Below are 23003 nucleotides of genomic sequence, written 5' to 3'. Positions count from 1 at the left end.
AACGGATTGACGTCATCTGTACTGGTATCATGAACATTGGAGTATGTTCATAACTGGTATCATCGCGTAATCAAAAATATTGTAATCATGGCCGTTCGCCGGATATCTTCGATGTTCTTATTCCGTTAGTCGGCATCTATTTGCTTGAAGAAGGAACTGTGAACGTATATCCATTGTTCTCTAGATTATACACCTCGTGCGAATCACAAATGACGGACTTTTTCAGATTTTTTTTTGAACTGGCACCATGAGTTTTCTGTCCAAATATATTTGTGGTTCAGTGCGGGCATTTGGATACGTATGTCTGGTCATCTTTATTGTTACGCTTCTTTCCTTTGGCTACTATGCTTACTTTCGTTATAATACCATACCTAGCACTCCTGTAGTTATCAATACGTGGGCGTTTACCGATTCAACGACTAAAAGTAATTGTTTTTATTAATTCTAAATCTAGCACGCATGGGGGGGGGTTAAGGGGTTGTAACCCTCCCCCCGAAATTTTTTCCCGATGTCTAGGTTAAAATTTACAAATTTTATAAGTTTGAAATATGAAGAGCTAGTATTGAATACCTAGTATCAATGATTATAGAATAATCTATTCTATTATCAATGCTATTATTTAAGTCAAAATATATTAAGGATTTGCATAATTTTGTTAATTGTAAAATGTGTTATATTTTTACCTTGACCCCCTCGAAAAAAAAATCTTGTGTACGCCACTGGTTACCATACTTAAACTATCAAATTCAATGTTTAGATAATATTCAAAACAGTTTCTTTCGATTCATGGCCTTCAAATGCAATTTAACTTGTTTGTGTTATTCTCCTTATAGTGGTTCCACTATCACATAATTTTGATATTGCTATCTTATCCGAATGAAGAAGAATATATGATATAAAATTTGTATTTAAGTTTGTCATTGGTTATATAAATTGCATTCAAATTTTAAGTTTTTTCAATTTTTATGTTCCTCAGAATAGAACTAGATCAACCAATATGTTAATTATGCTTCTGCTTCTCCTATGAATAGGATAGTGTCAATAGCCAATGATTTAAAAATTGATTTATTTAACTTTAATTAAATTGAATCATTTAACGATTATGTAAACATATTTTTTTGTATTTAAATATGTTGTATTTTATTATTGTATTATTATTGTATTTAATGTTTATTTATGAACTAAATTATATTGAATTATTGTAATTGGATTGTTTGATTCATTGAAGTAAATAATAAATAAATAAATAATTATTTATGTTAATGGGTGCAAGAAAAAAATAAAATAGATACTGTTCAGGATTAGGAGCTTGATATAAAACAAAAATTGAAATTTGCACTCATTTATGATTCAGTAATTTTAAATATATTAATAAAACAATTTTATAGAAAAAATAACTATAATATATTTCTATAGGTTGGTCAATATTAAACTCAAATGGCTCAGCGATAGATGCAGTTGTAGCTGGATGTACTGTTTGTGAACAAAACCAGTGTGATGGGACTGTTGGTTATGGCGGTAGTCCTGATGAAAATGGAGAAACAACTTTAGATGCTCTTATTATTGATGGGTTAGGTTTTTAGTTGCACCTATTTTCATTGTCTTCAGTTTAAAAAATTAATTTTATTAATCCACAGAGTAACTATGAATATGGGAGCAGTTGGTCATATGAAACGTATCAAGGATGCAGCTAAAGTAGCTAGACATGTAATGGAAAACACAAAACATACTCTTCTTGTAGGTGATGGAGCAACCCAATTTGCAATACAAATGGGCTTCAAAGAAACTGATCTTAGTACCAATTATTCATTGACATTATGGAACCAATGGAAAACCAATTGTCAACCTAACTTTTGGAATGTATATTATTTAATGTTTATTATAGATTAAAAAATATAAAAATTGTAATGTTTAATTTAGAATGTCCGTCCAAATCCAGAAAAGTATTGTGGACCTTACAAACCAAATCCATCTTCAAAATCAAAACCTACTTCAAATTTCGTGGATATGAAAAATCATGATACTATTGGAATAGTGGCAATCGATCATAATGGTAACATTGCTGCAGGTACATCTACAAATGGAGCAAAATTTAAAATACCTGGGTAAGTCAAAAATATGTTGTTAAAGTTATAATTTTGATGTATAGAATATAATATATTAATACTGATTTACTTTAAAGTATGTTATACTGGAAAATTTAATTTAAATAAGAGACAAAAATATTTTGTTTTCAGACTTTTGCTTATTGTGTTCACTGTTAGTATTTTTTATTAGAATTAATATAATTAATTATTTTTTAGGTCTATGTTTAAGAAAAGTTTAAAATTGACAGATATAAATAATAAACCATTTTAACATATAATAACAAATACTATAATGTATAAGCTTATTATAATTTGAAGAGGAGTCGAAGGAAAATAATGTAATATCATATGTAGGGCTCGGATTTATATGTATTTATTTAACCAAAGTATGTATTTATATAACTTAAATATGTAAATAAATATGTGCTAAAAAATGTATAATACGTATTATCAAAAAAAAAAAAAAAAATAATAATAATAATAATAATTAAATGAATAATAGAAGAAATGTAATAAAATAAATAAATATTTATCTAACTATCTAATTATCTTGATTACAATTAATAACAACATGCATTTTTAAATTCTCGGATTCGAAAGATCGCCGATTCTGTCGTAAAATTGCTTTATATCGACTGAAAGATCTCTCAACTTCGACTGATGTTATAGGACAATATTGTTGACTATGTCTGAAGGAGAAAGTTCTACATCCAATGAAGCTTCAGTCGATGTACCAGTCAGAATACTTTTAATAGTTTTCATTTCTGCTATAACGGAATTTTTTTGTAATACATTTTTAACTTAAGCGTTTACAATATCGCCAATTGGTCCTTGGACTTTTTCAAGTCTTTTTACCGCTTCCTCTACTACACTTAAACTTTCTATTAAAGTTAAGTCTTGAGTTTCTTTTTTCGTAATGACATCAACCAAAAAATAATAATTAACAGAAATGTTTATTATTTCATTTTTTAAATCATTATTTTCTAAAAGAATTTCAGCTTTTTCAATATACATTGAAGTAGTCGCATCGAGTTCGGCAACAACATTTTTGATTTCTTGGAAGTTTTGGCAATAATAATTAGCGGCATTCATCCAAGTGCCTCATCTAGTTACAATTGGTTGTGGAGGAAGGCTTAGATCTGGGTACATATTTTTAAATATTTCGACACGGCTAGGAGCTTTTAGAAATATCTTTTTTACTGAAGATATTAACTCGTCAACTTTTGTAAATTTTGATCTTATAGTTTCTGTTATTCGGTGAAATGCGTGTGCTAAACACGTTAAGTGGATCATTTTCGGGAAAAAAGCATTTAATGCATTACCGGCTTTTATCATATATGGCGCTGCATCAGATACAAATAATAATACATTCTCGTACATAATTATATCGGGCCATAATATACTCATAGAATTATTAAAAAATCTTGCAACAGTTTGGTGGTTGCATTTATCCAATTGTTCACAGTTTAACAAAAAAGTATTGGATTTACTGTCATTTAATTTTCCAACAATATTTGCAATGAATCTACCATCTACATCGGTTGTTTCATCGATTGATACCCATATGGATCCATCACCAATTAAATTTCTTATAGAAGCAAGAGTTTCTTTGTAAATTGGTTAAATATAATTTTTTCTTGGAGTGCTTTCATCGAGAATCGATTGTGCAGTATATTTTTCCAAGAATGATTTTAAATTAGAATTTTGAAGTTTTGCTAGCGGAATATCAGCTTTAATAAAAGCTTGACATAAATCGATGTTGAATATATTAGAAACTGAGGAAGACGTAGATGACAAAAAATTTTGTTTGAATTTCAGCTTTCTATTTTTGTTCTCTTTGTGCTTATTAGTTTGTAAATGTTGTGTTACCTGAAATCGTTGTTCAATTGCTATCGATTTTTCACAAACAGCACATTATAAAATTTGACCGTTTATTTGTAAATGTTCATTTGGAAATTCAGAAACATATTTTATTGCTTTGCAAGTTTTAGACGATCGTACTTTCGGCATTATTGGTAATTTACACGTAAATATAAAATAACAAACAACGAACACAGATTAAACCCACGAAATTAAAACACGGTCCGTTCGTTACTGTAAGTATACTGACCCACTGTCAGTACTTCAAACACAAACATGTCTTAATAAATCGTAATCGAACATATATCGACAGTAGATTAGATTATATTTAATAATTGGTATTTTTTTTGTTATTATCTTGTAATTTTGGAAAAATGGGAAAGTCTGTATTAATAAATAATAAATCGTAAATGAACAAATTGTCGAAATATGTAAGAAAAATGGAATTATTGAGAAATATGTAAAAACATGTACTTATGACAAAATATATAAAAATATGTAAAATAAAATATAGTTCATTTGATTGGAAATTCCTTGAAACGAATTTATCACTTACCTAAATTAATTTATCAAGTTACAGTAAATATATGTATTTACATATAAATCTGAGCCCTAATCATATGTATATCATACCTACATAGGTACTTAATTAATTTTTTTTTTAAATATTAAATTTGTGTTTGTTGTAATTAAAATAAACAATTCTAAATTATGATTTTAAGAAAATAAAAAAATTCCACTTTTCAACATGATAAATATTAATTATTTCTTTACATAAAAATTTTTTTTTTTAAATAAATAGCCAACAATAATTATATTTTATGATTTTTATTATCTATAAAATTGTACACTGTTAATTATTACAGAAGAGTTGGTGATTCTCCTATTCCTGGGTCTGGTGCTTATGCTATGAACAACATCGGGGCTGCTTCAGCAACGGGAGATGGAGATATAATGATGCGATTTTTACCTAGGTAATATAAATATTTTTAATCTCAACTTTGAATATGATTCAGTTAATTATTACTGTCGTCTATAAATTAGTAATAAACTTTATTTTGTTATTAGTTTTCATGCTGTCCAAGCAATGAAGTATGGGCATAATCCGAAAGATGCTGCTCAATTAGCTATAAATACTATAGTCCAGTATTATCCAGAGTTTAGTGGTGCCATAATTGTTGTCGATAAGTATGGGCATTATGGTGCAGCTTGTCATGGATTTGATAAATTTCCATATTCTATAGCAAATTCAAATTTTGGTAAAGTAATGGTCTTATATGCTGAATGTACCAAATTATAAAATTATTTTCATTTATTTATTATTCATATAGATATGGATTGAAATTATGTTTCCATTAATAATATAGTTATAAAATTATGATATATTTATAATATTTTAATTAATAAAATTAGTTTAATATATAATTTAAATTTGTCATTTTCAATATTTCTTTATGATAAAATTATAACAAAAACAAATAAATAAAAAGTCATTAAAAAAATATTCACAATAACATAATTATGAATATACATAGGAACGTATAGTCCAAAAAAAAAAAAAAAAAAATGGTTTTCAATATTACATATTTAGTATTTACAAATAATGTAAAATAATTAAATTTAAAATTATTAGTTTTCGAAAAATTAAAGAGATTTATCAAATAATTATTGTTGGTGAAGAAGACGGCTGTTTCAACTATAAAGGAACAGTAAATATTACAAATTGAAAATTAAATTACATTTTATGAATACAATTTTACCTTTGAAAAATTGTAACTTAACATGGTTCAATTGATTCAATCTCATTTGGTTCACAGCAACTTCTTTCAAAGCACTCAATTTTATTATAACATTGAACCAAACATTGTCCCATACCGTATTCCGGTACCATTTGTATGTTTTGGTCGTCTTTGAAAAACTCAGGTTGGATAGTTACTTCTAAAATTCCATTTTCATGGAAAAAATTGATTACAGCTTTATTTATTTTCAAATAATCCTTAAACAAAAAATATTGTAATTAAATTAAATTAAGCCTTCTTAAATTTCTATACATAATGGTAATAATCATTAAAAGAGTGACATTCCATGATCAGATGAGATCCAGGAATAAGTGAATGGTATTATTGTATTAGTCTTTGAAACTTGAAACTAATGTACCATTATTCATGAAAAAACAATTTTGAGTAATAGATGTTGAGTGGATCAGTTTAGATTTTTAAATATGGTTAATATAGTTAAAGAACCAAATTTTTAAAAAGGTAATTTTTAATGTTCTTATTTTTACAAAAAATAAAAGCATTTAAAATTTTGGAAAATCGAAAATTTCATATGCATAAGCAATATTTATAGAAACAGTGCCTACATACTGCATTAAAATAAAACTATGAAAGGTCTTTTATTAAATAACTAATGTTGTTTAATGGGAATTTATTGAAATATTTACAAAATGACAAAGAACATTTTATGAAAAATCTTGTCAATTTTCAAGCCAAATTTAAAATTTTATTAATTTTGGACTACAACATTTTCGTGATTTTGATCGTTTTTCAAAATTTAATATTTAAATGTTCATAAATTTTCAGCTTGATATTAAACTCAATTTTTTTTTTATTTTATCAATAATATATATATAAATATAATTTATATAATTTTTAAATTTTTAAGAATTTTCGTAACAAATCAACATTTTTATTATTTTAATGAAATTTTCGAAAAAATGTTAAGAAAATATTACAATTTTAATTTTTTATAAAAGAGTTGAAAAAATATATAAAAATTAGACTACCTATTGCAATCAGAGATTAAAGCATTCTGTGAAAATGTCGCCTCTCCAATTATTTTTTTTTGAGTTACAAAGAATGAAAAAACCAATTTTATTAAAAACTGGTTTGTCGAAAATATTGCTGTATTTTTATAATTTTTCGCAATTATTAAGAAAACTGTTAGTAAATTCGTAAATTTATTCTCTTCAAAAAATTATATAGAAATTATCTAGACAGAAATCTTTTGTGACTGTATTGATTGAAGTAATCCTATTAGTTGAAATTGTGTATATAAATACAAAATTATACCATATACTTTGGTAAAAATAATACATTTCTCTTTCACTTAGAATCTTATAACTAGGTAAATCAGTGACAACATTTGTAACTGGGAATATATGAAAATAAATAAATTATACATAACACTAATATTATTATAAATTTCTTTAATGATCAATGTTTACTACACAAGTAATACAAATGTTTTTTTTCTTTGATTATTTCAGTTAAGTTTTTAAATTTGTATTAAAATATTTAACTCTGAAATAAATAGTATTAAATAATATAAAAAGCAATCTGCTATTATTAAATAATTTATTTCATAAATTAATGTAGTTCTGTGACTTAAATGACATATTTTATCTTTGTATTCTAGATACAAAATCCATCAGTTCTTGAAATATTAGTTTGTGAGATACTTTATTAGCTAACCAATATTTATTAGTAATAATAAAATTATACAAACTGATAAGTATCTAAGTTATATATTAGGTTAGGTTAGGTCATTATTATTAATATTATCATTATTATATTATTATATATTGGTAAGCAATTTATTATTGGTTAGAAATATTATGTAATAAATATGTTTAATGGAAATTGGTAGACACTGAATATAAGTTTCCTATTGGTTCTTATTTTTTTTTTAAATTAATGGATTTTTATTTTCTGTGATACCATGTATAATATTTTTACTGATTACTGAAATAAAATTAAGGCCGGATTAAGGGGGTCTAGCCGGGACGGTAGTTCCGGGGCCCTCTCGAATACCCAAGAGAAAGGGGCCCAAACAATTTTAAGCCGATACACATTTTTTATTATACTAAAATTAGTAGTTTTATAGACATAAATTATATAAATCTATTAATTTTATAATTTTATATTGCAATTGACAATTTGTGAAATATTGAAAAAAAAATTTATCATTCTGCCAGTGTAGCGAGCAGCTTTGTAAAGCATGTTTTATCAAAAGGGCCCATATAAAATTTCAACCTCAGGGCTCAATAGGTGCTTAATCCGGCTTTGAATATAATATTAAATAAATATAAAATTTCTTACTTTGGGGTTGAGAAATATAATATGAGCTGTGGATATGATTTTTTCTTCATTCAGTTGCCATATATGAAGTTCGTGTACATTTACTATGTCTGGAAATGTTTTCAACAAGTCTTTGCATATTTCATCAATGTTAATATGATCAGGCATTGTTTGAAGAAGAATTAAACACGATTCTTTCACTAAAATATTATAACATATATATAATTATAAACATTATACTATACATATATAATAGGTATTTCAGATTTCAGCCCAATAGCAATACATGAAATGTGTCATTTTATTACAATTTTTATAAAAGATCACTTACTCATTGGATACTTTAAGAAGAGTAAAATCGCAGCTGATATAATCGACATTCCTGGATCAACATATTTTGCTATACTGGGATCGGTGAAGTATACAATTATAGAACATATCATCACCATTGTACAGCCTACGAAAATCGTTTAATTTATTTTTCTAAAAATCTCATTGTTTCATTATGTATGTTTTACGAAAATGTTCTACCAACTACATCGCGACATATTTCTCTCGGGCTACAGTTTTTCACTTGTATTTTTTGTCGCAAAAATAAACGAGAATTCAAAGGGGTTGTAATTCCTTCTTGGTCCGGAATCGCTGCGTTTTGTGTTGCTAAACCTGTAATAATATCGCATCTGATAAAATATTCTATATTAAAATATCAAATTGTATTTATTGCTTATAGAATATGAACGTAAATAGATATATTATTAATGCAATAACGACGTAGTTAATGCACCATCTGTGATGCCACACAATGGAGATACAGTTAATAACAAGGGGAGAAAGCGGTTTTGATATTCAACCGCATCTTATTTGAGATTCATAAATATAAAAAAGTGGTATGCTCCGCGCTCTCATTTTATTAAATTAATTTTTTGATTATTGTGTTATTTACTGCATCAGATAAACTTATAAAAATATGGAGTAGACATATATTTTAGATAACAGAAATGTAGTCATGTCATTGGAAATTAACTCTGAATTGTGATTTCTAGACACCCTTAACAGAATATGATACTCAGACGTATTTTATATATACTATGCAATTACCTCCAAGCAATAAATAACACAATCCGTGGATAATTATGCCAACAAAACCGACAATAAACACACCTATCGGTTGGTGCATTGGATCTTGATGATTGATATGTATGAGGGTTTGAATGGCTTCAACCACCAAGGAGAAACTAAGAGAAGCTAAAAACACGCAACCACCCAGCATCAAAACCACTTCGATTCTTGCCCATCCGAACGTATTCTTCAGTTTCTTCTCGGGATGGGGATGTACGCACTGTAAAATCGCGAACAAAACGATATTATAGGAATAAATACATTGTAAATCTTTGTTAGAAAATCTTAAAAATATTTACACTAGAAGACGATATATGACTGGATTTGGATATGATTGCGATTTTGGGCACCACAGGAGAATCGATTTGGTCATTGACGATTTTCTCCAAACATTCTTCGTTTAAACAAATTTCTTCGTATTCCTTGTTCTGCGATAAGTACAATGGGTAAAGAAAAAGGTAACAACGCAGTACAAAAATATTGTTTTTTGAGATGAACTAAATAGAATGATATGCGTTATCATCACCTTAATACTTAGGACGGTTCCGATTAAATATATTAATTTGCATAGTACGTGGTATGAATCTACTAGTAGAGTGAGTGCATGAGTTATATGACTGAAAACTAGTTGCACTAAGAAAAAACATAATGTGAGTAAGATGACCTCGTGAACTGGATGAGGATTAATAGCACGGAGAACTTTTTTGATGGACATTTTTGTATTCAACTATGAAATAACAAAAAATTAAAAGAATTAAATTTAATAATCAATATGTATAACAAAATATATATTCGGTAATAATTATGATGATGGGGGAAGAGTTCGATGCAATTCTACCAAGTTCAATTTTAAAAATACGTATAGAATATGTGCTAAATTCAACTGATTTCGACTTATATTATAAAGTATTTTACATCAGTAATTAATTAGGTCTTATACAATTATTAGGATTCTATTTATAAACCATAATAATTGTCAATTGATTTAAAGATAAATTTGAATAATTTTACATGCTACAAAGTTTTTAGCACTTAGAGTATTCATAGTATTACATAGTAAATAAATAAAACGTTTGAAATTATAAAACCTTAAGTGAATAATATATTAATATTCCGAGCAAGTCAAAATTCGGAACATTTTTAATCTAAGTAGGTTTACACTAATGTTATATATTTATAATCTACATACTTATAGCGGGTAAAGGAACATAAATTAACTAGATGCTTAAATAATTAAAAAATATATTTAAATACAGTGGGTCTAATAAGTTAATTAGTAGACCACAGTTACCAGTTACCACAGAACAAATAAAATGAGTAGTACAAGGATCGCTATATTTAATTGAGTTCATGTTCTCGATACTTTGTTTAAAAATACGTTATTATTATATTAGTTTTATTGGCTATTCAATTGGTTTACACTTTCATTTCAACAATTGTTTGTCAAAACTTGTAGTCAATTATTGAATGTCTGTATCCTAATATTTTAATATTCACAAAAAATAAGATTAAAAATAAAATATACCCAATAATAATGCCACCAATGTTAGTTTTTTTTTTTTTTTTGATTCATCAAAATAAAAATACTCTTGAAAATTTAAGTTTGCCTATATTTCTATGGATATTAACATAATAAATCTATTTATTTCATACTTAAATCTTGAACTTTTAACGTATAATTTGATGAATACTTTAATAATGATGATTTATTTTGTTTATTTTTATTTTTAATAATTCGATGACTACCGTTAATATATACAGTGACGTATTTTAGGGTGGGGGGGGGAGTCTTGAGAAAAAAGAAAAAATTGTTCAAAAATCATAAATGACTTGCTACAAAGATATAGGGAAAAAGAACATAAATGTATATCAAGTGGTTGTAAACATCTCTTCATTTGGATTTATAAAAATAATACAATTATTAATTCATACTTTATATGTATTTTTTATAATATTGTAAGATCGCTTATTTTTAGAAAAATTTTAAACTCCTTTCAAAAAAAATTTGAAATCACGCCACTGTATAAATGTATATATTAGTGGTTTAATACTGAAATAGGATAGTGATAAATTCATCCAAGAAATCACTAACAACATTGGGTATCTATGTGTACATTTCTTACTGCATTTTAATTATTTAGTATTATTTATTATAATGATTAAATATCTAAATATAAGTTAAATTAAGCTTACATTCTAGGATTGATCAAAATAAATGTTAACATACGTACCATTATGTTGGTATATTGAATACATAAAATTAGCTGGAAATAATAGACAAATATTTGGACAGAATTAATATTTAAGAACTGAGCTATTGGTTTAGAAAATATTTAACTAATTTAATGATAATGCTTTAGTTTGAACTTTTAGTAAACTAGTATAGTTCAATAAACTATTGATCCAATTAATTTCTTTGTTTTTCTTAATTTATGATTTATTTTATCTGAGACACGAATATGAAAAAAAATCATTCGTAAATTAACAAAAGTCATTATTAAATATTGATATTCATTTTATTATGTATTATAAATATATATGTATAAAAATGTAATTAGTTTTAGCATTTTATTAAAGCAGAAACTGTTAAACGGTTTTTAATTTAAAATGTATACTTTAATTATTAATTAGCTACTGGTTAATATTTACGGTTTACGTTTACGAACAATCAGTTTTGAATGTAGTGAATAAGTTAATAGATACTAACTAATAATACTAATAACAAAATAGTTCGCATCGAGAATAGGTAAATATTAGATATTTCAATAGATATCTATATTAAAATATACATACAATTAATTTTTTTTTTTTTAATTTTTTTAATTTTTATTAAAATATTTCGTCATATTTCAAAGGAGATAAAATTAATTATAAAAACAACTTATCAATTTGTACTTGATTTAAATCCAGATTTACAATATAATACTTTAACTAAACTATTTTTCCATAGTCAAGAAATATTAATAAAAAAAAAAAATATATATATATAATGAAATATTTGATAATATTCCGGGCGATGACCTTCAAATTTCAAACATAATTTATTAGTTAATAGCAAGTAAATACATTGTCAGATAAGATAAAAAAAAATCAGTTTTTATTATTAAGATTATAAGAGTACTCGTGGTGAGTGTGTAATATGTCTATACTTTTATATTGTGTATATATGTATACAAGCTTCTTATGAAGATAATTATTAAAAGCCCATCGAAATGGTTATCTAACACAAACACCACATCTAGCTATCATATAGAACTTTTTTAAATGACAACCAAAATATATTCGTGAAATAATACTTCATTAAAATATAGTACACTACATAAGCCACAACAGTAGCTATCATATCCTCATTCGCTGAATATCTATATAGTTTTATCAACTAATACCAACAGACAATATTCGTGATTATTCATATACGTTAGACAAAATAATGGTAAACAATAAATTTGCAATAATTGTTGTATTAAATTGTTTTTAAAAATAAAATACATACATTAATTCGCATCGATTATTACGAATTCTTAAACTCAATCTGTATCTTGTTACTTGGAAAAAATAGTTGTAACATCTAACAAGTAAAAATATCAGAAACATAATTTTAAGTTTTAATTGTAGAAGAAATAAATGTGTTTTTATCATCACGCATTAGTGATTAGTATTTTCAAAAATACATTTATGAACGAGTGTTCATGTGGTATAATAGATCATTTTGTAGTTTATATACACATAGGTTTATGTTTTAAGTTAGCCAAATAATTTTTTTTAAATTTTCTTATTTATTTTTATACTTTTCTATAGCTCTTTCTTCACAATTTATTATATATGTTTTCTTGTTTTAGTTAAGCATATATATTTATTTTAAGTCAATTATTTAAACAGGGGTTGCCAACGTTCACGTTCTTCTATTTAAAAAATATAAGCTGTATAGGTACCTACACAATAATTTATTCTGGTACGATTTAATGAGAAATTGAAATAATATGATGTTACACATCATGTTCTTTAATACTTTTACGATTTTTCTTCTTATACAGTAATAGATGTAACATCTAAAATCTAATCTATAAACTACAACAAAGGTCTTTGACTTATGGGTCATAACAAAAAATACTATGAAAGGGTCTAAATAACTCGAACAAAAAGAATTCGCTGTTCCCCTTCAACAATGCCTTAAACAACTACACGGTGAATTGTAAATGTATTAAATATTTTTATTTAAGTTTTATTTAATATCTAACAAGTCATTTATAGATAAAGATTGATGTACTTATTGTAAATTTAAATATATAAACAGACTTTTTTTAATAAAATATTTAGAGCTTTTTTTTTTTTATTCTTTTCGATATTATAAAAAACAATTATTACAACATGCTATAGTACTCGTAATATATATTTGCCGAGATTGGGACAAAGAATTGCTAGTCCTACTGGTCTTGTTGCCGCCGACCCTATGAACCCTCCCGCCATCAATATTTCTTCGCACCACTCGGTCGTTCACGTAACCTTTTTATATTATACCCTTTCTTCTTGATACCAACCATCAGGATCAGCAATTATTTTGTACTAGGATCGGAAAATATATATACTTGCTGCGTTATTGTATTTTATTTACAATCATCGTATTCCAATGTAGTTATTTGTTTTCGTCTCAGATGATATAAATATAAGTAGTAAGTACTATGCATCTTGCATTAATTTTTATAAATAGATACTCTGATTATAGCTCTATTCATATATAGGTTGTTAATATTAGTTAGGTACCAAAAAAGATGTAATTAAGGTAAAATTATTTTATTTTGTCGACTATTATTAGAACATTTAAGTTGTAATTATATGTATGTACATTTTACAAACATTAAAATATTTTAGAATATCGGTACTAAATTTTTGAATAGGCATGTAAAGACTATAGAGGCGCTTTAATACATCTAGCCCCCCTTGCTACATTTAAAACACATAAGCTTCGGTAACAAATTGAGGTTTATCTACATTTGGTAACTATAAGAAATGTAATATAAAATAAATATACATATGTTATATAAATACATCTTAATTTATACAGAATCATTGCGCTAAATGTACTTTAAATTTTATATAGATATTTTCTCCCCTTATAATCTGAACTGGCCATTTCGGTCCACAAAAAATTATTACTATAAAAATTATTCAAAATAATGATATTCTTTTATAATCTTTAAAATACTCAATTTAAATCCATTTGTGGAAATCGCTATAGGTTCTATATAATATACTCATTGGTCACTCTTATTATATTATATTATATGTATGTATTCATACCTATTATATACTATTACTATAACTAACCTAACCAGATATACTGTTTCCAGCTGATATTTAAAATATTCATGTTTCAGTATTAGAGAAGCGTATTTTATTGAAATTAATTTACATATTTTTAACATTAACAATAAAAAACAATCTAGGGATAAAGAAATATCTTATAATACTTACCAGTTATCACTAGGAATATGGGATTAGAATGAAGAATATTTTAAAGAACACAAATATATAGGTTTAAAGTGTAATATGGGTAAAATTAAAAATGTATATTTCTTTAATCGAGTTATATGGTTTTGAAAAAAATATTTTTATATAATTTCTAAATCATTAATATACATAACGATTTTGGAGAAAAATAAATTAAGACTATTTCTAAATTTTTCAATTTCTTTAAAAGAATAAATTAATTTTCAATTTTATATAGTGAAACACAATATTCTGAACATCGACATGAACACAAATACCCAAAAGTTAAATAAAATATTAAACAGAATAGAGGTCATCGGTAATTTTTATAATTAATTTTAATTTATGTGAGTTTAAACTAAAGAAAGTAAAAACTTGTGATTTGTATAGTGAAGGTAAATACAAATGATATAACAAAATATTTAGTATTGTTTAAAAAGAGTAAAAATTAAAATTAAATAACATAATAAGTTAGACGAAATAAATAAATTTGTTTTCGAAAAAGTGGTGAAACAATGATGATTTCAAATTATATATAATAACTTTTATAGGTAATTAATTTCTAATAATGAATTAAAAAAAAACATATTAATTAGCTAAGAAATGTGCTGTAAATTTAATCACACGGGATATTAATTTTGTTTATTCGTAAATTATCATTATTAAAATTGTCTATGTAATGATTAATTATTAGTATTGAAAAGAGAAAGTTCCACGTGTGGTATATTTTTTTGACGGTCAAGATGAAAATAAACCACATGTGTACATTTTATGTTCGGTATTTTGCCTATCTAAATTAAGAGCCGAAACACTATGAGCGAAAGAGTTACGTAGTCAGTCCAATTGTATTACATATTTACTTGTGATTTGTTAGAGATACTTATATTTCAACTGGTAGGTACGAATAAATATTACAAAACAACATAGTTGTAAAAAAAAATCGTTAGACACATTACACATATCATAACTAGATAAGATAAATGTTCTTTACAGTATAGGACATAGGTAATGCTCATAAACATATTTTTCATTAGATTTTAAATTAAGTCTAAATTCCAGAAATTAATGTTAGAACACAGTATTAATCTAATTATCGTACACTTGACAGATAACATATATTTTTGTTTTTATTTAATATAGTTATAATGTATACATTTTTGAAGTTATATTAATTATAACAATGACATTACTTAATATACTTATAATATTTAATGTAATTATTAGTTCCGTAGATCAAATAAACATCAAAATATTAAATTCATTTAACCAATTTGTTTTTGTATATTTAATGAATGCTTCTTTTTTAACCACTATTTAATTAATAGTACGTCAATACACATTAATTATAATATCCTTTTAATCACAATTAATATTAGTTTCAAATAGGTAACAACACGCATACCAAGAATTACAATTGTTTATAAAGTAGAACGTTCGAATAAGATATTTTTTATAATATAAAGCGAATAAAAGTTTTCTTCAAAAATAAATCACTCAAGTTGAGATTTGGTATGTGTAAATATTGCATGTTATTGTCGTTAGTGTTGTGTACATATAATATAGCGATAAACAGTAATTCAAGTACACTAGTGGCCAATATTGCTATACTGTCTTATATATAAATAGAATATTGTGTATAGAAATAAAAAATAAACGTTTGTCAAACAATGTGTACGTACTAATGTTGTACTCGAATAAAAACATCGGTTTGTTCAAGAACTTCGTATTTAAATTATTTTTAACTATAAACTCCGTATCCGCTAAAGTTCGTAAAATTATAATGAAATTAATAAAATCGACTAAAGTACTAAAATATGTAAGAGGACAGAAAAATTCACAAGTTTTATATAATTATAATATGATGCTCGATGCCGAGTAGAAAAGACTACTGAAGATATGTAGGTATATCCCTTCTTATTTAGAACTCTTTTTTGGCAATTTTTCAATTACTTAAAGCACGTTATACATTGAGGAGGAGAGGATGATGTATTTCTGAAATCTCAAAATTAAAAAAAGAACATAATAATTATATTATTATTTGAATGGTTAGCGATACAATTTGTCCTTCATTTGAATACACTAGATAGTTGAATTTTAATTCTTATACTCTCTATTTATCTCATTTATTAGTTAGTCAATCCTTATATATATGGTGTAGTTTATTTAAAATTAAAACGTTAGATTAAATATCCTGTCAGAATAAAGTGGTATAAATTAGGTTTATAACATACTGTAATTATGCTTACATGTATACCTTAACTTCTCCCCCCCCCCCCATAAAAATATCACCCGAATATTCTATTATGCGTGATTAATTTAAGACTACTGACAATTAAAATGGTTCGAAATAGCTGGGTCCTTTATAAAAATAGTTTTGTGCTGGTTTAAAAACATGGTCCTAAGGCTTATAATTTATAAAAAAAATAAATATTTTTCTATTTTACCATTGACATGTTTTCGGGAGGGACCGAGTGGGCACTGGCCCCCAAGGCAAATCATGTCTCCAACAAAATCATGCCCAGATAAAAAAAAGTAATGTGATCTGCATTCAATACCAACAGTTCCAGTATAGTACACTAGATTATTATGTGTTTATATTTTAGTTTTAAGTCAGTGCGAGTTTTTTAACATAAAAAATAAATATTTCTTCGTGACTAAAAAAAAAAAGCCCCATGATTTAAAAATTTGTTATACCCACTTGCCCACTAAAGTCTGAACACGCCTATGTATTTTACATTTTAAATTGATTTAGTTTATAAGATTTCAGAAGAGTACTCGGTGAAGGTTAAGGAGTAATAATACTTGGACCAAGTGAAAACCAATAAAATTATTAACATTGCCCTGACATCCTGAATCTAAAAAATAATGCTAATAATATGATCATTGACGCATATCGGAGAGGGGCTTACAGAACAATGTTACTCAAATTTTTTCCAAGCTCTTTTAGAAAATATCATAGGTATGGTGTCAATAAATTTAATGCTATAGTCGTTTCATTGTCTAATTATGTAAGTAAATAATTTTATGAATACTATTTTATTATTTTAGTTTATAATTTAAATGTTTTATGTTACATACACTTCAAAACTAAACTATTTCAGAAGAATTATATTAATGTAAGAACATACCGAGTTAAAGTGAAAGTGTGAATCTTAGGAAAAAAATAAGTGTATATTCCAAACAAGTAACGATTAATAACTAAACAAGATTTTATGAAGTAAAATATATACGAACATATTAAATAAATAATTAATGGTTCTTAAAGGTAATTTAAACAAAATATTATGATAATAAAATACAATAAAAAAGAGAGTTAATATTTCATAATTTGTCCATATTATTATTGCCTAGTTTGTTTTTAATTATTCAAATAATAAATGGTCAAGCAGATATATTTAAGATTAGGATTTTCTTAGTGTTACGTGTTTCGATACAAAAATATATCATAGTTATGCAAATACATTCTTCAATTCATTTAAAATTTACGAGCTAAAAGTTTAAGAATATTATTTAAAACATAATTATATTTTTAATTTAAGTGCATATCATTAAAAAAATAATCTAGTAATTTAATTTAAATTTTAAATATTTTCTTGTAAATTTAACTAAATTTACTACTAGGTATCTGTAAAACATGTAAAATATTGTGCATAATAGTAACATATTTGTGTATAAAAAAAAAGATTAAATCATTTATCGTTTTACAAAACTGAATCGAAAAAAATGTTTTTGAAAGCTATTTTTAATTTTACATTAAAACATTTATAATGTTATTTTATATTACTAAGTAGATAGGTACTACTTTTACTTAATCTTACTTATATGTAGCAGGTAGATAAAATGTTAAACTAATTGAAATATTTAAAAATGTTAAGTTTATAGATAATATAAATATGTTATGTTAATACTCAAAAATTATGTTTACAACAAGATATATATTTAATTAACTGTAAAGTTGAAATCAAAACTATAGTGTTTTTCAAGATAATCATATCAGAAGCACCTGACGATTTTGCATTCATCTAAAATGTGATAGGTAGGTACTTCTAAACATATTACACATTTAAAAATCTGACACTAATCGCAGATATATATCAATAGGATTATATTTGTACAAAGATAGTTTATTGTGATAACTTGAGGCGCACAGTAAATTGTTTTACTATTAGCTTCTATTTTGCTTCTTTGTCGTTTTTGTCTCAACTCAATCGCAATTTTCTTGCGATTCTCTCAAATTTATGGGCAGTTCATTTTCGTCTATCGTTTACAGATGATTATGTCCTCTACCTTTCGATTCACATACGCACCAACTACCTCCATATCATCCTCAATCCCATACAATCCTTTCTTCTTCAGTTTTATTTTACTGCTCTTTCATTTTACGTTAATTTCACAACATCTCTCACTAGGTAGTCTTACTCAATTTTATTAAATAATTGTAAGTTTGTATTTTTTTTAGTAAAATTTATTATCATTGATTAGTTCATAGTAGCGTAGAATATTCATAACACTCACATAATAGTTATATATATATATATGTATATATATAATTGACTGAATACTGGATAAACACAATCGTAAAATGTGATGTCATGAATAATAATTATTATAACTTAAAATGCACATAAAATATAATATGAACATTTATTATTCATATTGAGTATATAAAATAAATTATACAATATTATGTAAGTAATACATTTATAAATAATACATATATCATGTATCATTATTCAATGATATTGACTTTAAGTTGTAATTATGAATTAATTAAAAAAAAAAAAATAAGTCTTAGAAAACCAAAGAGAATATTTAAATATAGTATAATCAACATTCAAATTTCAAATACAGATAGTCATTGATAACAGTTACAGCTCATATTAAACATTTATTTTATGTATTTTTAAGTTTTATTTTATCTGAAAAATTAATAACTAATAATTTTAAATGATTATGTATTTATCCTATAACCTACCTAAGAATATATTCATTAGCAGATAAATAATCTTTATTTTCAACTATTTAATTTGTAACAATTTAATATACCTACTATATTGTTCATTGATTACAAATAATAGGATTTTTTAAATAATTTTAACTAATCAATAACAACAATTAATAATTAATTACATATTTTATGTTTATATAATATTTACTAATCTATATCTAATTAATATAACCTGTTGATTGAGATACTTAACATTATTTTTAAATAATAATTTTATAAATATTTGATTATTATTGTTTGAATTGTTATATTTTAATATATGTATTTTATAATATTATATTTAATTCACAGGTATTATGATACTTGTTGATATACATTAATACATATATATGTATATATAATTATATATACCTACTACATCATAGTACATTTAAAACTCTAGTAAGTATTTTTAATATTTACGCATTAAATTCAAGAAAATATTTGTTTCCCAATAATAATTATAACGATTGTTATCAAGCATTTTATACTTTTTTATTTTACGATTAAAAAAATGTATAGTACCTAACAATACAGGGCTGCAAGCAAAGACTTCATAAACAGATTGCACACATGAAAACATAACACATAACACTGACACATACAATCGAGAGGATGATCGACTACTGTAGACCGTACCACGCACGTGTGTAGCTCGTAAATGTTTACTAAACTAGCGGTTTCATGCCACATGCATTTGCGTTCCTTTTATCGTACCTCGCAACCTGTTTCCCCACCACAATTCAAAGTGGCTACTAAAGTACACAAGTAAAAACAAACGGTTGAGATATACGAATAAAAAAAATTAATTTGAATAAAAATCGTAGATATCTATTTTAACAAGCCGAAAACGACATCGGGAATTAAGGTAAATTATAAAATTTACAAATGACAGGGACGTTGTTAACATGTCGGAATCGACAAGTGATCTACTGTAACAATAAATTCACACTATTAACAAACGTCTTATTTAATTTAAATGATTAAATAGTTATGACTATCAACATCTATAATAAAAAATAATGTCTGATAATAACAAAGACCTACCATATCTAACATCGAGGTTGCCAATGTTTCAACAATTTTTCGTTATGCGTTTGTGAACAAAAAAATAAAAGGAAAAAGAAATGGACCATAACTTTTATTTAAAAAAATACTATAAAGCTTTTAAAATAACGCATTATTGTTATTATATATTTTAATGTTTGTAACTGACAAATTGTAAGTAAAATTAATAAGTAAATAATAATATCTATAAAATATGTAAAAGTTAACTAAATTCTCAAATAGTCATACAATATTTAACTCCCTGAATAAATATTATTAAAATTTTAATCAGTTATTATTAATTATTACTTACTTAATATTTAATATTATATAATTATTTTATACATTGTTCTATTATACATAAAGATTTCAAACATATTATTATAATTTTTCTATATTAATAAAAACTTGACCAACTTACTCATTATTTTACAATAACTTTATTTAAAAACATAAAAAGATTAAACATTTATTTTAGATTAAAAATATAATACATTTTTAAATTCGTAACATTACTCTGAATTATTTATATACAATTTACAATAATTACAATCACTCATACTAAAAATATTTTTTTATTTTTTTTTTATACAGTTTTCATAAGGATCTATAATAATAAGTTATGTTAATGTCCCGTCACCGGTTAAATAATATCTAAAAAAATAACTTAATATAATTACATAAATTAATCAAACGTGGATATATTGAATCTGTACTTACTGCATAATTTTATTTATATAACTCATATAAATAATATTTAATATTTATAAATAATGGCTAATAATATGATGGTGTATAAAAGTTTCTTATAAAAATTTACTGACCATTTTGAAGTTTTGAAAAATTGTAAATCAATGACATAAATATATATTAGAAACAATTTAAGTAGAAAAAATGGTAACAATAGATCTTATAATAGTAAATCTAGGCATACTAAATAATAATAAATATACTGTTATAAATCCTGACTTTTAATCTAAGAATTATTTTTTTTTTTTTATAAGTATTTCCCTCACGATATTTCATTAACATGAAAAATAAAAATATTACTTATATATTTCATTGAAAATTCACCAAACCCGTTTCTCCTGAAGTAGCTTAGAAGTGTTACTACGTAATTCTTTGAATGTTTTCGTTAAATAATAGACACCAGTAGTTACTATTACCCATTGCTGTTCAAAAAGATTGTTCTCACAACGTACTATAACTGACATCGCCAAGAACGCACATTTTTAAATAGACACGAGGTGAATTAAAAAGAAAAAAAATATTATGTTGTACTGCATAGAGCCATAGACTCTGATAAAGTTAAATTATACACAACATACTGGTAGTTAAATAAAGTATTTATTTGTTTTATTTCTTGTTATAATTTTCTAAATTATAGATGAACGAATTTAAATTAAACAAAAATTAATTAACATAAATATATACACATGAACACACGCATATACAATGAATACATTATTGAACATGGTTTTATTTTTGAATAAAAGACAATTTTATTTATATATTCCATACGCATAATGAATTCACGAAGAATTCATTCAACTGCTATCCACTTCCACGCTGTTAAACCTATTCATTATGTATTTGTGTGTAGTTTATTAATATATTAATATATTCAACATATTTATTGAAGTGTAAAATTACAACTGGTGTAAATATGAAATTAATCTTAAAATTCATACACCATATTTACCAAAATTCTACCAGAACCAGAGTACTTTTATACCAGTCATTACTGATGTATCTAAGATACAATTATGAAATAAAATATAGAAATCTATAAAAATTCTCAATTCCATTTTTATAAATAAAAATGGCTCTACAAATTTGGAAAGTACTAATGAAACATACCTCATCGTTTTATATTTTATTAAGGTAATATTTTACAAATTAAATATTAAATTTTATATAATATGGTATCAATATGATTAGATATAATAGATATTGTAACAATCGACATAAAGTAATACGTAATAAGTAATAGTAAATAAATATTAATTATTATTAATTAACATTAATTTAATTTATTTAAATTTGAGTCATAGGCTAATATTTAAAATACAACATATTTTCTTCAATAATATTGTAATACATATAATATATTGTAATTATTGCATAAACGATTCTTTCTTGGTCACTGGCTATATTATCTAAATAGTTTGTATATTACATATTTTTTCAATTCTCTTTTTGTAACAACACTACCTGATCCACGCCGCTGGGATTTGTACGGGATTTTTATGTTACTGCCAGAGCCATGTTTAATAGGGAGCAAGGGGCAATTGACCCGGGGCAAATTTTTTTAACGTGCGTTACGCCAGCACCGCC

At 24.9% G+C, this 23003-nt stretch overlaps 2 protein-coding genes across 6 annotated transcripts; one reads left to right on the top strand and one right to left on the bottom strand.

Moving 5' to 3' along the window:
- Positions 1–68: 68 nt before the first annotated feature.
- On the top strand, positions 69–5309 carry LOC112684013 (N(4)-(Beta-N-acetylglucosaminyl)-L-asparaginase-like). Of its 2 annotated transcripts, XM_025555304.1 has the most exons (7): positions 69–164; positions 227–425; positions 1417–1570; positions 1638–1860; positions 1921–2105; positions 4814–4921; positions 5016–5309. In XM_025555304.1, the coding sequence occupies exons 2-7, from the start codon at positions 248–250 to the stop codon at positions 5245–5247; spliced, it is 1080 nt and encodes a 359-aa protein (XP_025411089.1). In that variant the 5' UTR covers positions 69–164; positions 227–247; the 3' UTR covers positions 5248–5309. The 2 variants fall into 2 exon arrangements, with proteins under 2 accessions (XP_025411089.1, XP_025411088.1); XM_025555303.1 differs by having other exon boundaries at positions 70–425; positions 5016–5308.
- Positions 5099–20302, bottom strand: LOC112684010 (zinc transporter 1). 4 transcript variants are annotated; one of them, XM_025555299.1, is made up of 9 exons: positions 20145–20302; positions 9672–9872; positions 9445–9573; positions 9125–9365; positions 8558–8689; positions 8358–8483; positions 8048–8226; positions 5708–5943; positions 5546–5643 (listed from the first exon to the last, which is right to left on the bottom strand). In XM_025555299.1, exons 2-8 carry the CDS (start codon positions 9858–9860, stop codon positions 5725–5727), a joined length of 1215 nt encoding a protein of 404 aa, XP_025411084.1. In that variant the 5' UTR covers positions 9861–9872; positions 20145–20302; the 3' UTR covers positions 5546–5643; positions 5708–5724. The 4 variants fall into 4 exon arrangements, with proteins under 4 accessions (XP_025411083.1, XP_025411084.1, XP_025411085.1 ...); XM_025555300.1 differs by lacking the exon at positions 20145–20302 and adding an exon at positions 16312–16500; XM_025555298.1 differs by lacking the exons at positions 5546–5643; positions 20145–20302 and adding an exon at positions 5099–5185.
- Positions 20303–23003: the final 2701 nt, after the last annotated feature.

This window comes from Sipha flava, unplaced genomic scaffold (assembly GCF_003268045.1).
Source record: "Sipha flava isolate LNK unplaced genomic scaffold, YSA_version1 23_pilon_pilon, whole genome shotgun sequence".
Taxonomy (NCBI): Eukaryota; Metazoa; Arthropoda; class Insecta; order Hemiptera; family Aphididae; genus Sipha; species Sipha flava.
This window is presented reverse-complemented; position numbering and strand designations above follow the sequence as displayed.

What these genes read in the sequence shown, in the direction of transcription:
- LOC112684010 (XM_025555299.1), bottom strand. Translation starts at nt 9,860, where the DNA reads ATGTCCATCAAAAAAGTTCTCCGTGCTATTAATCCTCATCCAGTTCAC. An exon ending in GTCATATATCGTCTTCTAGT is followed by an intron (nt 9,366 to 9,444) that starts GTAAATATTTTT and finishes GCGATTTTACAG; the next exon opens with TGCGTACATCCCCATCCCGA. An exon ending in GTGTTATTTATTGCTTGGAG is followed by an intron (nt 8,690 to 9,124) that starts GTAATTGCATAG and finishes ATATTATTACAG; the next exon opens with GTTTAGCAACACAAAACGCA.
- LOC112684013 (XM_025555304.1), top strand. Translation starts at nt 248, where the DNA reads ATGAGTTTTCTGTCCAAATATATTTGTGGTTCAGTGCGGGCATTTGGA. An exon ending in GATGCTCTTATTATTGATGG is followed by an intron (nt 1,571 to 1,637) that starts GTTAGGTTTTTA and finishes ATTAATCCACAG; the next exon opens with AGTAACTATGAATATGGGAG. An exon ending in GTCAACCTAACTTTTGGAAT is followed by an intron (nt 1,861 to 1,920) that starts GTATATTATTTA and finishes TGTTTAATTTAG; the next exon opens with AATGTCCGTCCAAATCCAGA.